The sequence below is a fragment of the Hippoglossus hippoglossus genome, chromosome 5, assembly GCF_009819705.1.
Source record: "Hippoglossus hippoglossus isolate fHipHip1 chromosome 5, fHipHip1.pri, whole genome shotgun sequence".
Classification (NCBI taxonomy): domain Eukaryota; kingdom Metazoa; phylum Chordata; class Actinopteri; order Pleuronectiformes; family Pleuronectidae; genus Hippoglossus; species Hippoglossus hippoglossus.
The window spans coordinates 28309851-28328263 of NC_047155.1; the positions used below are offsets into that span (position 1 = coordinate 28309851).

Consider the following 18413-nt stretch of genomic DNA (forward strand, 5'->3'; position numbering starts at 1 on the left):
ATTTGCTAGCTACTGTACACAACACAATAGCAAGTGGTAATAGGCTGTAGGAGTAATTCAGACATGTTGGAACTGGAAAAGGACTCCAAAGACAAAGAAGAAGAATGAATTGTACAAGATCGCCTTCAAGATCATGTATCAGACTGTGAATGTATTTTATGTATAATTCTTTACAACATTAGAAACAGAACAGTTAGAGAAAACATGAACCATTTTCTTGACCATACACCAGGATTCCGTGCGTGTTCCAGAGCTCGAGAACCCACAGAGAACACAAATCCCCCACATGCCCCAGGCAATAGGGGCCAGCATACCGTGTGAGCTAAATTTAAATTGAATTTATATCTAGGTTGGTGCTAGATTGGACAGACTGGAGGGCAAACTCATCTGGGATTGGTTATTTCTCTGTCAGTCACCTGCTCCAAATTCTAACCACTAATCAGAGCATTACTCCAGATGATCCAAAAGTGTTTAGCGAACTCCTCCTGATAGCTATGTGAGTCAATGTGTTGATGGACGATAGACTATAATTTACTGCTTTAGCCTGTATGCTTTCTTTGTGTGTTTAACAATGTTCTAATGTTTGTCTTGTTAGTGTGGCCTGTCGTGGTGTCTCACAGACATGGTGTCAGATTTGAGTTGGATTGTGCACCTTTATGATTCATGTTCATCTGAGCCTTTTAACTAAATAATCTGCTTTTTGTGTTTTGTCAGTTAAACCTTTTTATCTCTCTCAGCACCATGGGTGTCCATACACTGTGTGTGTGTTTGTGTGTATGTTTGTGACTGTAGAGGGAAAGGGGGAGTCTATGAGGGGGTGTATTCACATTTCTGCAATATCAAAACTGTGCACTTGCTGTCATTTACAGAGAGAGAGACTGCAGGAGACACATAGCGAGAGAGAGAGAGAGAGAGAGAGAGAGAGAGAGAGAGAGAGAGAGAGAGAGAGTTAACATAGAGGGGCGAGAGGGAGAGATACCCAGAGAGTGACTGAAAGAGAGCGCCACAGGATCCAAATCCACAGTCGGGGTTGTCGGTGTGTGCAGTGTTGCACGATGTATACTCAGGCTCTCGTCAGGCAAGAGTTTCTTTCATGTTTTTTCTCTTCTGATTTATTTTTTCTCTTTTAAATTATCAGTGAAGCATGTCACTGGCTCTACTCCTGTCTTTGTTCGTTTATTTTGGATCCGTTCATTCGCAGAGGACTCATCATCATATCAGGGACACTCGATGGGAGGATCGCATCTCTTGTTTTGCGTCAGATTGCACAGCAGAGCAGATAACGTTACAGTATAAAGCGGAGGTGAAGTGCTGACTGAAGACAGCTCTGCTCGTTGTCTATATTTGGCTGCTGTGTTTGGCACTGTGAGCTTGACTGTCGGCTTTGCTGTGCCTTTAAACGCTGAGAGGAACGGAAGAGAGGAGAGGCTTTCCCCATCAGGTGAATCACAGTTCGCCACTGAATTCATTTCACTGATCAGAGGGGAGGAAGGAGGGAGGAAGGATGGAGGGGGGCATCCAGATGTGAGACTAATCCAAAAGAGGAGCAGGATCTAGATCTGCTGGTCGATGCATCTTCGTTTTTTGATATAATTCCATTTCATCCATTTTACATCACGGATAGAAGAGGAAAGGAGGGAGATCAAAAGGAGCAGGAACACCAGGGTGACACTGCTGTGTGGGGAGAGGGAGGAGGGGAGTGGGTTGGAGGGGGACCCGTGGTTGGGAGACAAAAATGCTGCCTTCACAGGAAGCCTCCAAAATCTACCATGACAACTACATGCGCAACTCCAGGAGCATCGGTGTCCTGTGGGCCATATTCACCATTTGCTTGGCCATCATCAACGTGGTGGTCTTCATCGAGCCCTACTGGATTGGTGACAGTGTCAGCACCCCCCAGGCTGGCTACTTTGGCTTGTTCAACTACTGCGTGGGCAATGGGAAGGTCAACAGGGAGATCTTGTGCCAGGGCAGCTTCTATGACTTCAGCTCCATCCCGTCGGGAGCCTTCAAGGTGGCCTCCGTCTTTGTGCTGATGTCCATGGTGCTCATCCTCAGCTGCATCGGCTCCTTCACTCTCTTCTTCTTCTGCAACACCGCCCTGGTCTACAAGACGTGTGCCTGGACGCAGCTGCTTTGTGGTAAGGGTGGGAGATTTGTGTTATTTTGGGGGTCAAGGGGTGGGCAATGCAGGGGGTGTGCCAACACTTTTTGACGAAGAGGATCAATAAGCCCACCTCACCTCATTATGTGTTAGGTCACACTTATGAAATATCATCATGGTTATGATCCTCCACAGACTAAGCACGGCAGGAGAGTATTACTCCATCTGTGTACCTTCCCTCTCTCTCTGTTTCTGATGTTAGTGCACGGCTGTTCACCTTAGCTTTGAAGATAGCTGAAACATGAACGTGAAAAGATCTGAGAAAGTTCCCAAAAGGCCTACCCGGAGTCATGTTATGCACTGGACACCGTCTCTTGAGAGCTTGGTGTCCTGCATGTTTTTATCAAACTGAAAAAATAATATCTGCGTCATCAGTCATTACTCCAATGTGTTACTTCACATTTTGCCAACAGTAAGAGGCCTTAAAGCTTTATTTATCATTCTGACACTGCCTCTTCTTTTTCATCCAGCTGCTTGAAATAATGTGTGTAATTGTATGGAATTATGATAATGAAATGCCCTCAGCAGTGATGCATCAACGATCACAGCTTCTATTTTGGTTGCCAGATCTTCCTTCCAGATTAGCCTACATTATGCATGATCTGGTACATGCATTGCAGTAATTTATCCCCATGAAGTGCATCCATTCATCTGTGCGAAACCCGGAACGAACACCATGTAAACGCTTTGAATTATGTAATTATATCAGGAGGTGTGAGGGATACATTGGAGAGAAGACTCAGACTCCACGGCTGCTGACGCTGATGTTAGAAGCCGTGGATTACATTTTTCACATTGAATCAAACGAAAGATTTTGTTGTTCATTTTTGTCTGACTTTTAAAACCCTAAATTAGATACTCTGTGTGTGTGTGTGTGTGTGTGTGTGTGTGTGTGTGTGTGTGTGTGTGTGTGTGTGTGTGTGTGTGTGTGTGTGTGTGTGTGTGTGTGTGTGTGTGTGTGTTGTTGGTACTCGTCCATTAGTTAGTGTTGAACAGATTGTTGTATTGGTTCAGGTGGAGCCCACAAGTGTCTCAGCTCAGCGGACATCCCAGATTCCCCTGGCACACTCATGATCACACAAACTACTAATGAAAGGTGCTGAGTTATTTGGCAGGTGTAAGATGGGTTTGATTTGGCGTTTGTCGATGTTTATTCTCGCTGTGCTTAGCATGAGTTCACTTCCTCTGTGATGGGATACACTATGATGGTGTATGTGCAGGGAGGGGGTGCAGGGAGGGGGTGGAGGGTGGGATGTTAATTGTGCATTGATGTGGAAGATTTGACATTATCTAAGAGGACGTGTTGGAGGCCAGATTATTCTTTCCAACAAGGCAGCTGAATGTGGATGGTGGTGGGTTCAGGACCTTTGGAAGTCACTGACGTCAGTGTCTCTCACAGAGACACTGACGTCAGTGTCTCTCACAGAGACATAACGCTAAGAGAGACACGAGCAGACAAAGAAATAAAGAGATGGAGGAGAGAGAGGAGCTGAAAGACAGAACACAAAAAACAGGATAGCAGTCCAACAGACAAGTTGACCATTTACAAACAAGCAAGATGCATTTGCCAAAATGCAATGATGGCTTGAATATGGACATTTTATTATTTAGAAATGAAACAACTTACTGGAAACCAGTCAAAATGTTGTTTAAAGGATGCAAAGAATAATGGGAGATAATATAATATTAGGTAGATGGGCTGGGATGAGCATGAGTTGCACACTTGGGATCTTCATCAAGAGCTTTATGCTGATGGGAAACAGAGTCAAGGGTCACAGGTGACATGATAATATAAACCTGTGAGTTCAAAACAATAATGGCATGCTTGCATTTTTAGCATTTGATCTAACAATGATAACACTCCCAATTCACAATATACACCACCACAGTGCCGCTGAAACATTTAGCTCATACTGCACTGAAGTCTCCACATGGACAAGCCTCTATTCTGGTTCTATAAATAGAAGAGCTATGTGGCATTTACAGGTCCTTACCCCCTTCCCCCATTTGGTATCTCCCACTCACAGGGTCCCTCAGTCGTTCCCAGACGAGCATATTTTCCTCAATTCCCGTCTTCCCAGGCTCTCCGTCTGAGCCTGCTGCTGTTTCCTTGACACATCCGAGTAGCAGCCGTTGCTTCAGAGGTGTGAAACTGACAAAACGCTAATTGTGAATTAGTTTAACACTTCTCTGAAAACACAAATTCTAAACAAATGCTGTCTCATCTGATTATGATTTGTAACAGTTTTACTTTTGCTGTGGGAAAAAAACATAACAGACTGTTTCTGCATAAGACATATGCTCAAATACTCCGGATTAACACAAGCAAAACAACATGATTTTTCTCTTATCTGTTATGTAAACGTAACTCAGGGAAACATGATCTTACTGTATGACAGGATTCTGTGTTCCACAAAGTTTCCCTTCATGCTCTGATGATTCAAAAGTAAGGAAACATGCTGTTACTTACTGTTTTGTGTTTTACCTTCAGCTGACAAGCAAAGGTTTGTGACTATTGTAAATGCTGGCATGAGCTCAGCTCTGAACTCAGTGATCTATAGGGTGGTTTGCTAGGTCAGTGCAAAATAGTGCAGTGCACACAAGTTCTCTGAAAATTCCACTGTCAGCTTTAAAAGGTGCAAGAAAATACACAATGGGGCAGTTTTATGTCCCCCAACAGATTCTTCAGGTGTGAGCAATGAAAAAAACAGGCAGGTTCAGAGGAAAAGAGACGAGCAAAGTCCAGAAACTCATGAAGAGATCAACTGATGGAGCAGCGGTGATGACAGGGAAAATGTGAAAATGTTAAACCCAGTGAATACACCTTTGAGTCCATTTATGTGTTCTCCAAAATAATGAAACCATGTCTGCAAAAAATTCCAGGTGCTGAAAATGTATGACAGAGAGAGTGGATTTATAAGGAAGCTCCAACTGAGGGAAAAAAGATGCGATGTTGGAGATGTGACCTTTTCCCTCCCTCATGCTCTACTTACCACCATTTGGGGGTAAGATAATATGTTAAGCATATTACAGATTACTATCAGGCAATCACAAGTGAAAATGTGGGTAAGACTTGGCCGGCTTGGGGACTGGAGGTGAGAGGAGGGAACCAGCCTCCACCAGTAGGTTGAGGCTTGGGGACTGGAGGTGAGAGGAGGGAACCAGCCTCCACCAGTAGGTTGAGGCTTGGGGACTGGAGGTGAGAGGAGGGAACCAGCCTCCACCAGTAGGTTGAGGCTTGGGGACTGGAGGTGAGAGGAGGGAACCAGCCTCCACCAGTAGGTTTGTTACGGTGTGTCATCACAGTAGCTTTCTAAGCACTTACAGACACCGTCTTTCAGGAATCAGATGCTTTACAAACAGCCACTGCTGATCGGTGTTTGTAAAAAACATTATTTTCTATTAAACACAGAAGATGTGATGTACATGTGTGGCAGCGTAAAGGGGCCAAATGACTGGAGGGATATTTGTGTGACTTTCTGAAACTGATGATTCACACGCACCTCTTGCCATGGTTGGTCATCTGTGCAGAATTGAGAAAGTAGTAGTAGCTAAGTTTGACCTTATCTCTCCAGCTCTCTTTTTGCTTCACAGTTATTTCTGACATTTTGCACGTGAACAGCTGAGGGCAACACAATGAATGTGTTCCTACATGTGCAGCCTTATCACCATTTTGAAACACTAATGGAATCATCCCCCTTTCTGATATCTACTTTTCTGGTAGAACTCAGCTCTTGAGTTGTTAGACAGCACAGAGCTGGACTGAGTAACACATCACTGTGTTGTTGTCTGTTCATTTTTATCTATCCAACAACTTTGGTCTCTGCTGTGTGATGAGTATTACATTCTCATAGAGCTGGTAGCATAAGCTGCTTTCAGACATGCACTGGACTCCGGCGCCCCTCCGTATTTTCCCCAGAGGAGGTGCATGTGTGAACGCAGATGTCAGAGTGAGACGCTCCGCAGTCCCTGCTGACTTTCTCCGGCTGGCCTCCTAGTATGAAGTCCATCAAAATCTTTACCTGTGCTTCTTGTCATTTGTCAGCATTGAGTTTTAAAGGGAGGGGCGGAGGCTACCTTTTCTACCGTCCCACCAGTGAGGACAACTACTAGTTCTCAGTGAAATGACCAAGCTGCTGCTGTGTTTAACCCTGGACCACCTGTGTGCCCTGGTTTTAGTTCTCTGACACTTTAGGCTAAAGTTAACAATGACAGATGCAGTGTGTGTTTGTGTGTGTGTGCGTGTGTGTGTGTGTGTGTGCGTGTGTGTGTGTGTGTGTGTGTGTGTGTGTGTGTGTGTGTGTGTGTGTGTGTGTGTGCGTGTGTGCGTGCGTGCGTGCATGCGTGAGTGTCTGTGTGCGTGTGTGTGTGTCTGTAAGGAAGCAGTCTAATGGGACTGGAGCTGGGCCTAATCTAATGCTCTCGTACCGGATGCAGGTGATAGTTTAATCAGCTCTGTGGTGCAGCTCCACGCTGGGGCTTCTCCCGGTCATTGGACCTTGCGACGGAGCTCTGCTGAGTGCCAGCAGAGTGTAGGTCGGCCCAACAGACGCCTGCCCAGTCAGAAACACCAGAGGGACAGCTGCTCTGCCCCACACCAAATGATCACACAAAAACCTAAACTATAATACTGAGGAATTGATGAAGGTATAAAAAATAAAGCAAATATGTTAAGTATGTTATGTTGCTTTGATGCAAATGACTATACTTTCAAGAAGGTTTTGATTTAGATTTGAAAATTGATGAAGTTGAAGTATCAGGAAATTCCGTTCAGAAATTCCGTTTGGATGTAACTAAGAGAACAGCTGACTGCTTCTTAAAGATCCACAGGGCTTAATGCATTCATATATTTTAAGTATATCATAAATGCATTTTGGCCTGAGGTCATTAAGTGATTTATAAAGTAGCAGCAGCACTTGGAAATCTGCTCTTCCACTAACTGGAAATCAGGGAAAGCTTCAGGAACCAGAGTGACGTGCTCAGTTCTCCTGGTTGCTAACACAAGTCCAGAAGCAGGATTCTCAGTGTGTAGTTCGCAGTACCCCACAAGACCTGTAAACTGACTTTGATGTGTAAATGTTGTGGCATTCCCCCATGGACACATCCATTTCTGATTCTGCACTGAAATCTGAAGTGACCCTGTCCCAGCCACTTGTCACTCGACTCTTCACAGATGAGACTTTAGTATTTTAATCTGTATTTTAAAACAGTGTTATGTGACGTGTTTAACATTTTAAAGCTCAGATTAAAATGCAATAAATCTAAAACCTGTTTTGTCTTCTATGCTTTGTTGTAATGCACCTACAAGTGTTTGAACAAGGAACAAAAAGGAAAAATATATTCAATGGTGTGTGTTTTTTCTCTACAGAGCCAACGGCAAACCAGGAATGACTTTGCTGAATAAGGACTTGTGCATGGATGTTGGAAATATACTTGACCCCTCAGTGTGAAATGTGGCCCCTTTATGGCCCCTGATTTAGAAAATCTGAGATCCATCCCGAACCTCCCCTTTACATTTTAGAAGCCCCAGAATTGAACCCTGTAGCCCCCCATTTGGTGAATCTGCTCATATTCACAGTGTCAACGTAGAACAGTTTATGGGATGTAAATGCAGTCTGCATACAAATTTGATGGGTTATTTTGGGACACTGAGAGCATGCTGACCTTCCAGAGTTTTACTGCTCACAGCTGGAGTGATGAAATCTTAATCAGTGTCCCTCTGTGATAGCAGATGGCTGGTTTTACTTTTTGATGGTGTAAAATCCAAGGCCAGTAAATACAAATACATGCAAACTCAAGCTTATTGGATGAGAAGAGGATCAGGGTTAAGGAGAAAGGTTGGCTGTGATGTTTGTGAAGTACACTACCGTTCAAAAGTTTGGGGTCACCCAGACAATTTCGTGTTTTCCATGAAAACTCACACTTTTATTTATCAAATGAGTTGTAAAATGAATAGAAAATATAGTCAAGACATTGACAAGGTTAGAAATAATGATTTTTATTTGAAATATAAATTTTGTTCTTCAAACTTTGCTTTCGTCAAAGAATGCTCCATTTGCAGCAATTACAGCATTGCAGACCTTTGGCATTCTAGCTGTTAATTTGTTGAGGTAATCTGTAGAAATTTCACCCCACGCTTCCTGAAGCACCTCCCACAAGTTGGATTGGCTTGATGGGCACTTCTTGCGTACCATACGGTCAAGCTGCTCCCACAACAGCTCAATGGGGTTGAGATCTGGTGACTGCGCTGGCCACTCCATTACAGACAGCGTACCAGCTGCCTGCTTCTTCCCTAAATAGTTCTTGCATAATTTGGAGGTGTGCTTTGGGTCGTTGTCCTGTTGTAGGAGGAAATTGGCTCCAATCAAGCGCTGTCCACAGGGTATGGCATGGCGTTGCAAAATGGAGTGATAGCCTTCCTTATTTAAAATCCCTTTTACCTTGTTCAAATCTCCCACTTTACCAGCACCAAAGCAGCCCCAGACCATCACATTACCTCCACCATGCTTGACAGATGGCGTCAGGCACTCTTCCAGCATCTTTTCACCTGTTCTGCGTCTCACAAATGTTCTTCTGTGTGATCCAAACACCTCAAACTTTGATTCGTCTGTCCATAACACTTTTTTCCAATCTTCCTCTGTCCAATGTCTGTGTTCTTTTGCCCATATCAATCTTTTCTTTTTATTGGCCAGTCTCAGATATGGCTTTTTCTTTGCCACTCTGCCTAGAAGGCCAGCATCCCGGAGTCGCCTCTTCACTGTAGACGTTGACACTGGTGTTTTGCAGGTACCATTTAAAGAAGCTGCCAGTTGAGGACCTGTGAGGCGTCTATTTCTCAAACTAGAGACTCTAATATACTTGTCTTCTTGCTGAGTTGTGCACCGGGGCCTCCCACTTCTCTTTCTACTCTGGTTAGAGCCCGTTTGTGCTGTTCTCTGAAGGGAGTAGTACACACCGTTGTAGGAAATTTTCAGTTTCTTCGCAATTTCTCGCATGGAATAGCCTTCATTTCTAAGAACAAGAATAGACTGGCGAGTTTCACATGAAAGTTCTCTTTTTCTGGCCATTTTGAGAGTATAATCGAACCCACAAATGTGATGCTCCAGATACTCAACCAGCTCAAAGGAAGGCCAGTTTTATAGCTTCTCTCACCAGCAAAACAGTTTTCAGCTGTGCTAACATAATTGCACAAGGGTTTTCAAGGGTTTTCTAATCATCCATTAGTCTTCTGAGGCGATTAGCAAACACAATGTACCATTAGAACACTGGAGTGATAGTTGCTGGAAATGGGCCTCTATACACCTATGTAGATATTTCATTAAAAACCAGACATTTCCACCTAGAATAGTCATTTACCACATTAACAATGTATAGAGTGTATTTCTGATTAATTTAATGTTATCTTCATTGAAAAAAACAGTGCTTTTCTTTGAAAAATAAGGACATTTCTAAGTGACCCCAAACTTTTGAACGCTAGTGTATGTTTCCCACTCTGCCTGTTGAAATGTAAAGACACGTCCTCTCGTATCAAATCTGAAGATGACTTTTCTTTCAATTATGTCGACTTGTACAGGAGTTTTCTGCTTTTCATAAGTTCAACTGCTAACTTTCATTGATAATTATTGGGGATCTCAATAGGACCAATGTTGTGATGCAGTGGCTACAGTATTCAGAGCTTTAAAATCTATAATCAAAATTAATCTAAAATTTCTTGTTCAGTGGATAAAATAATAATTTATGTCCACCAAGTGACTCACAGTAACTAATAATGACAAAATTAAAAAAATGTTTTAGAAATTATCACAAATTCATTATAAATCATTGAAATCTTTCATTACAGTTTCACTATCTGATCAAACTGCTTAATGTACTGTACATACAGTGGTCACGTCCACCCCTAGAGAAACAAGTTCCCCATTTGTGCAACCAAATATTCTAACCCTATTTATTTTGAGTCAAAATATCTTCCTTCCTTACTCAGCCGTCACAATTAAGGATTTACTTTGCTGGTCCTGGGAATATCCTCTCTTTCTGATGACGGCAAACCATGTAAACAAAGCACATCTCCCTTAAGAGTCAAGCCCGGGGTCCACAATCTCAGCAACATACCCTCTTTGTGTTTCTCCCCCCAATCCATGGATCAGTGAGCGAGTAATGAGAGAGTGAACGATAGAGAAAGGAAACGAGAGGAACTGGGATGCTGCAGCGACTGGAGTTGTTTGTATCTAATTAGCCTACATTCAGAAAACAGAGAAAACTATTCCTCAGGATCTCTTCCTCAAGTTCACTCTTCTCTCTGATTGAAACTAAACCCTTGTGCTTCTAACAAAGTCGGGGGATGACCATGTACTAATGCAACAGTGATAGCAAAAACACACAAACAAAGGATGACCAACCCAGAGAGAATTCTTGACTCATACCCGACTCTGCAGCTCAACAGGAGCTCAGTTTCTTGGTTTTCTGGCCCCGAAACGTCAGCCATAATGCAGAAAAAGGCACCTGTTTCCTGTGAGAGTAGTGAGGAAAGCATGCTGCCTGTCCAGCACCAGGTGGCAGACAAGCTTAGCCAATAGCTGGTAAGCAGTTAGCAGTAAATGCTGCTGAGCATCCGGCAGCTAAAGAGCCAGATATCTGCTTCTCTGGGGTGGGTAGAGAGAATCAGAGCTAAAAGGAGGATACATTTTGAACTTGCATTCATTGTGTTGACAAACACACAACTCCAAAGAAGTGATACTGATGCTTATATCAACTTTTTAAAAAGATAATATGTTAATGTTGTATTTACATCTCATTCTTCTGCTCCCAGTGGCCAAACATCTATTCATACAATTTTGAGTTGTCAGCATATTCAAATAGTTAATTCTCCCATGCACATGTTCATACACTAAATTAACAACCCCACATTCATATCATTGCATGTCCCCAAAATGTATTGTATCACCTTACTTCTTGTATGGTTTGGGTCTTTCAGTCTTCTTAATAAAAAGAAGAAGTATTTCCTCTTAGTCCAATACATTCTGGGAGGTAATTATATGGAGGACATACAATATCACTCAGCAGCTACTGTACAGATATTCTCATTGTGGCTTGTTAGACATGTACACTACAGAGTGAGGCCTCAGGTACATCTTTTTAAGCTGAATGTTTTGCTTCAGTGGAGACGGATGTTTCTGTTAGAGACTATATGATTTTTTATGAGAGAATGTTTCTCCATCAAGGGTTGGCGTATGCTGACATAGAAAAATATTTCTGGTTGAGGGTTTTGTGTACCAAAGATATTGTATAGCTCATAAACATATGGAAGTAGCCTAATCAAAAAGTCTCTAATGAGCCCCCGCTGCTTATTTTTTGGAAATGGCCTGAGACATTTGCGATACTGACAGTCGACCCTGATCTTGTGTTTGCTTCAGGGAAGATGATGATACATGAGCGAGCTGCTCCGTCTGTCTGCAGTCTTACACACAGGTCACTGGACCCACTGAATCCAGACATTACATAAATTCAGAATTTGACAGGTTATTCTGGGACACTCGCTGCCCTGAGAGCATTTTGTAGTCTTCTGACATCACTGCATGCTCTGTTCCATCCCCTGCAAGAATAACAAGGTTGAATAATCTCGCTGAAGTCGTGTAAATGTGAAACAAAGGCTGGAAAAACGTTTCTTCCAATGAAAAATATGTAACAGCACTGACCTCATCACTGGAACTATGTTAAAGGCCTCCACTGAATGAGTGTGTGTACATTCATTCATTGACCAAATTTTCAGGAATTGAGTTGCACTCTGGGTAATGTAAGCACCAGGTTTTGGCAATGAAGAATAATACATAGAATAATAGACATTATGTCTGTCTGCAGTGATTTTTTTATCAGTTTTTTTAAAATGACCAGCTTGAGTCTGATAGTGGTTGTGTGTATAAATTGCAAACCTACGCCCATCCATTGCTTTGTTTGTATCAATGGTATAATGATGGTGTAAATCTTCACGTCCTTCTTATTAAATGAGACTCTAACAGGACAAAGTTGTGCTTCTGTTGGTGTTGTTTGGTGTTCTAGTGAATAGTTCTATTAGGAAGGACGCACAGGTGGGCTTGAGTCCAAATAAATACAGTGTGAAGTTATATCAGACTTTAGACACTAGACTCTATTAGATACAAATACACACAAGACTTTCCTGATCTAAAATGTCTAAGGCAGAAAAGACAATGATGCAATAATGTCTGCAGTGTGTGAAATATGTCAGGTCAGTTGCTCTTGACACCCCGCTGTGATGTAGCTCTCATTTATAGTATTATGCTAAAACTCACAGGGTCATTACTGAACATGCAACAACGTCTAAAAGATTTCACAAGCAACATTTTCCACCAGGGCTGGGACGACAAACTCCTAATACGAGGTCTGTCTGCTTGTTGACTGAATGTGCCTCAACATAAGGTGTGTGTGACGTGTGTAACGTGAATCAATCAGCTGTCTGTCTGTTCTACATACTTTTTCTACATATTTTCTATCATCACATAATGAAAATTCTGAACATACATGCTTCAGTGGTTTTCGCTGGGGATGGGATTGCCTCCTGGTTGGTGCTGTCAGGGGAGTTGCAGGAGGTGAAGTGTGACTCAGTGGAGTTTACCGACTGTGAAATGGCCTTCAGCTTAGAGTGCATGCATCTGCAGAGCTGAGGGACTCCACAGAATTAATGCAGATCTTCTCCTCCTCCATATTCAGAGGACAGGCATCTAAAATGAGCCTCACCCTCCTCCCTCTCCACAGGATCCTGGAGTCTGTAGAGAAGCAGGGGGTTGAGGTGAGGGGGTGATTGTGTTGGTGGATGGAGAGCTCCAGTCTCTCCAGTGTTGTTGCGGGGTTGAAGTGCTCAGCCTCTTTACATGTAGGATTAGCACTGGTGTTAGGGGTACCAGGCTCTATCAATGGTTTCAGTATCACTGGATGAACGATCCAGGACAACCTCCCAGCAAACAGTTCCAGGTTCCGGGTTGTGGCACTCATACATAAACTGATTATTATGGATTCTAAAATACAGGAAAGAAGGATGAGACAGGACGATGGGGCTTGTAGTTGATGTACCAATGTAACAATCCAACAATTTATGGAAACTGTATCCAGCAGTCATTTTACTTTCCTTCAGTAATCAATACTACTGTGTATTATCTGTTATTATACACATATCTCCCCTGTTGATAAAATAAAATACGAAAATAGAAAATGTACATCATAGAACAAACTATTAAAGATTCCCTGTGAATGTGTAAAACTGAAACGCTGCTGTTCCACCGAAATTCCACAAATCTTTGAAATTTATCAGAATTTCACACATACACACACACATGTTTGTACATCTATCTTGGTGAGGACATTCATTGGCATAATGCATTCCCTAGCCCCTTACCCTAACCTTAACCATCACGACTAAACGCCTAACCCTAAGCCTCACCCTAACCCTGATCTGAACATTTTTCTAACTAAGTCTTAACCCTGTAACAGCTGATTGAAAAAGTGAGGACCGGCCAAAATGTCCTCACTTTCCCATAATGTCCTCACAAAGTACACAGACAAACCCTGAAACCCACGCCTCAGCTGAGTTTTATTTGTGTGTGCATGGCTCTACACAGTAGCAGTGGTCCAGTAAGTGAGGCATTGAGAGACCCATCTGTTAGAGCTAACGTGGCCTCAGCTGCACCCACTTCACACCAAGGGACCACACAGGCCTTATGGGAACGTGCACACATCCACAAGGCCTGACATAATATGTGCATGTATAATATTTAGAATTCTAGATTTTTGTATTTGAGCAACAAAAGTCTCTTGCACTCCTGAATGATCTCAATGGCAAACACAGATACAGAAGAAGAAACTACACTTGTTCAATGAAGGACATTGGTCTTTGACCTTCTTAAGAAAGTGTGCAGTTCCTTTTTTGCTGGGGACATTTATCTCAAGGCATTATAGCGTTAACATGGCATCACAGGGAACCAGAGCAGCTGGGACGCTGCCTGTGTGTGACTGAGTGTGAGTGATATATTTCCTCTTTGACATTGAACTGTGACAATTAGCTGGAGGAGCTCAGATGTTTGATTTGCTGCAGAAGTTATTAGTGGCTCATGGTTACATTTTGTATTCACTGATTTCAATGGCAAACAAGTGTGTTGGTGTCGAGACCTGTGTGCAGTGCCAACAGCCGCTGTACCTTCTTGTTTGCCCAACATAAGCATTTTGTCTCCTCAGGTTCTCCTTCTGTGTCTCATCCACAAACTTTAATGCCACTCAGTAGAACACATACCTCCACCATAAGATTACTTTGTAGTGTGCACCTGCAGAGATGATCTATTGGACCGATTCCTGAGTTTTTCTTAGTACCATTCATTTACACACATACATTTATAAACATAGGGAGTCAACAACTGAATCTGCGACTCAGTACAGTGCAGCCCCATGTTTCTGAGGGATGAGGCAGAAGGTGGAAATACCAGTGCAACACACTTACAACCCAGGATGAAATGGATACATAATATTCTGTCTTTTCTCCTCTGCTTCTCCTCTTTCCTCTCATTTCCATCCTGTTAACTTCATGTCACTCTGCCTGGCCCATGTCTGATTACTCCTCAATCTATTTCCTCTCCTCGCCTTCCTTTCCTTCCTGTTTCCACTGCCCTCACTTTCAATCGTCCTTTGTTCTACGACTCAACCTTTTTCCTGTATTGATTTTCTTTTTTCATTGGAACTCAACCCTGTCACTCCGACCCACTGCTCCACACCTCATTACACACGCTGTCTGACAAAATGCAATATCACAAAACCCAAATACCTCTGCACCACATCCATCATGTCACTGTACTCAAACATTCATCATCAATCTTTCAAATCCCTGCTGCATCCACTCTGTCTTCTGCTCTCTCCATCCGTCCGTCCAGCTGTTTGTCTGGTGCTCGGCTGTGTGATCTTCCCGAACGGCTGGGACGCAGAAGTGATCCGGGACATGTGCGGAGAGGAAACGGGAAGGTATACTCTGGGCAACTGTTCGGTGCGCTGGGCCTACATCCTCGCCATCATCGGGATCCTGGACGCCCTCGTCCTCTCCTTCCTGGCCTTTGTGCTGGGGAACCGTCAGAGTGAGTTCGTGCAGGAGGAGCTGAAGGCCGACAGCAGAGGTGAGAGGTGACAAATCAAGTCAGAAGTGGTTTTAGTCAAAAACACACAAAGGAAATTGAAATCAATGCAGTCCTAAAAGTGTAATTCAACCCTAAGTTTGGTTGAAGTGTCTGGAAATTCAAAAAATGCCTTTAGAACCACAGACTGTTTATAAAGAGAGAACGCAGAGAACGCTACCTATGAGTGTGGCTTCCCAGACTCCCACTCACAAGTGGTCACTGGTGGCGTAGAGACGTACCGAACAGTTGATACTACAAAACCAATGGGCAAGGTCCAAGACGGTTTGAAACTCTGGGTGGCGTCATCAGCCATGTTTGATTAAATTTGTTAATAAATGTGATATTAAAACCAGCATTGAGGTACTTCATCAAAGAACATAAATATCATAAAGTTTAGAGCTAAAAAAATACGCTCATTATACTGCAAACTAAGTTTGCAGTATCAAGGGCTCACTGGATCAGAGTAAAAAGATGAACTACAGTTGTATTCATTCACATCGCAGCTATTCTCCTCTGATGCTCAGGCTGGGAAGCTCAAATGTTCTTATCATAAGAATAGTGTTGTACAGCTGTAAACCAGGTAGGATGAACATGAGGAATCTGCCTCTTGACTGATGAGCAACTGAAAACACAATAGTTTGTGCAACTTTGTTTGATAAACAGTAAAATTTGTGTAACAGTAAAATGAGTGAAATAACAACTGTAGAGAGAAAGAAATCTATGTTGATATTTAGAAAGAATATTGGTGCTGAATCCCTGTAACTCCTGAACACCTGTAAGACTGTGTTAAATGTATGGGCCCTGTCGCCTTTGTGTAGGTTAAAATAAAAGAATATGATTCATTTTTCTCATTTGTTATTTTCCACAGACTATGCTGTATCAAGGGTAAGTACATTTTGTTATTATTGTTACCGTGTGTGTGTGTGTGTGTGTGTGTGTGTGTGTGTGTGTGTGTGTGTGTCATTCAGTGTAGTAATATATTAAATGGAGCGACGCTTGCGAGCTAGTTCAGGCAGCCAACTCGAGCTGCGCTGCTCCAATCATGTGACATACATCATGTGACATACATCATGTGACATACCTCACTCTCCACAATCATCTATAATACACACCCACCTTATTACCATGTCTCCCTTTGCTTGCCCTGCACCTGCGTCAGTGTCTCTGCCAGTTGCTTCAGCCCCTCCACCACCCCAGCATCCACCTGTAGGCTCCGACGGGGGGTTATAAGTATTTGCTCATCACTCCCATCATATCTATATAATCATATCTGGGGGAGTGATTAAGTCGGAGCCTAGACGCCAAACACTAACATGTTCTGTTGTTGCAATAAACATTTGAACGTGAGTTGTCTGACTGAACTGGTGCTGCTATCATTAACAACATCATTACATCTATAAATATCATTGTTATTAATGTTATTACAACAACCAGTCTGACAGAGCTTGAATATGGCCACGACACAACTGCTCCTGCGGCGTCGGTTCTGCTGCACGATTTGAGCCAAACCAAGCAGGAGTCAGGAGGTTACCTGTTTATGGTAATGAAGATGCTTTATGAAAACAGAGCCTGGAACACAAGAGGAGTTTCAGTGTGGCACAAACGACTCCCTCACACTGCTGTGGTGTTTGGAACTAAGCATAACTTTTAAAATGTTGCATTAAAAATGTGTCATGGTGACACAAACAACTTTGAGATCCTTTAATTTTGTGTTTGCAGTCCAAGAAGATGCAGTTTTAGCGAAACTGATGCTGCATCTTTTCTCTATATGTTTCTCCTCCAGATTATAATCCGGGACACCCGGGATGCAAGATATGGAATCCAGCGCTTCCACTGAGTCACATTTCCTCTCCTCCTCTTTCAGCTCCCTCTCTCCTATCCCTCCCTCCATTCCTCCCTCTGTCCTACTCCTCCTCTTTTCTCCTCAGGTTAAAAACCTTTGGGCTTTGAGACCAAAGTCCAGCAGTTTGTCATATTAATCTGAAATGTAATAGTTTAACATCGAGGAAACATGATGAGTATCAGAGTCTGTGATACTGGAGTCAGGAGGTGATCATTTCAAAGATGGGCTGTTACTGGCAATGAAGATTAGGGTGTTGCTAAAAATGATAATAATGCATGCAGGAGGAGTATTTCATTAATTGTATTTTAATGAGAGGAAATAAGCTTTTTCCAGCTTTTCAAAGTAAATATGTTGTGTAACAGACCACAGGTGCTACTTCTCACAGAACCAAGGAAAAGATGATTTTGTAAAGTTACTTTGTGTTTTTCTGCTTCTCTTTGTATTTGACGATGTCTGATCCCAGGAGCAACCAACATTGAACATGTATGTAAATGAGAGGTTTCTATGGAAACAGCACTTTTTGACCCTATACATGAAAAAGCCATGTAAACTGTGAAATTCTGAAACTTGCTTTACTGTCCTGTCGTCTGTCTTTGTGATTGTCAGCTCTCTCTCTTTGCTATTCTTCTGTTTTGCAATGAGGAAATATAATTTGTATTTGTTCAGTCACTTATTTGGTTGTTATTTTGCATTATATAGTTATTAGTATCATTATTGTTTTCAATAGTGGCTGAGGTGCACATGGATGAAAGGTGATGAACGGGTGGGCAGGGATACGACGGAGAGGCATCTGGAAGGGCTAATGTTTTTTGAGTTTTTTTCTACCAGGGCAAGAGACATACCATTGTTCTTCATTTCATTTGCTTTGCACAATAAACCTCACCAGAACACAAGGCTCACCTGGACATTGGACTCTTGGATTTTGATCTTTTCCTCGCATAAGATTCTTTTCCCAGGAGCCTCATTGGCCTCAGTTTGAATTCGAGTTTTTGGGGTTTAGAGTTCGAGTTGAATTCTTCCTCTTTTGAGGACAAATGAACCTCTTCAGCCCAGACTACACTGAGGACCAAACAAGCTGAGAGGCAGAGAGATGTCCTCCATGTCCCAACAGTTCACGTCTCACTGCATTCTGTCTTTCTCTTTGTTGACTGAAGTTTGTCCCCCAGCCATCCCTTCTCTAGTTGTGTTGAGTTCTTCTCCAGTGGGCTGGGTTTGGTTCAGGACGAGCCCTGCGTGCTGCGTC

General features: G+C 42.8%; 1 protein-coding gene across 1 annotated transcript; it reads left to right on the forward strand.

The window, feature by feature from the left end:
* The first annotated feature begins 979 nt into the window (after nt 1-979).
* On the forward strand, nt 980-18063 carry lhfpl4a (LHFPL tetraspan subfamily member 4a). The gene is made up of 4 exons (XM_034584359.1): nt 980-2141; nt 15091-15327; nt 16196-16212; nt 17111-18063. Exons 1-4 carry the CDS (start codon nt 1736-1738, stop codon nt 17162-17164), a joined length of 714 nt encoding a protein of 237 aa, XP_034440250.1. The 5' UTR covers nt 980-1735; the 3' UTR covers nt 17165-18063.
* The last annotated feature ends 350 nt before the right edge of the window (nt 18064-18413 follow it).

Coding starts and splice junctions, on each gene's coding strand:
- lhfpl4a (XM_034584359.1), top strand. CDS start 1,736: ATGCTGCCTTCACAGGAAGCCTCCAAAATCTACCATGACAACTACATG. Junction 2,142..15,090: donor CTGGACGCAGCTGCTTTGTG/GTAAGGGTGGGA, acceptor CCGTCCGTCCAG/CTGTTTGTCTGGTGCTCGGC.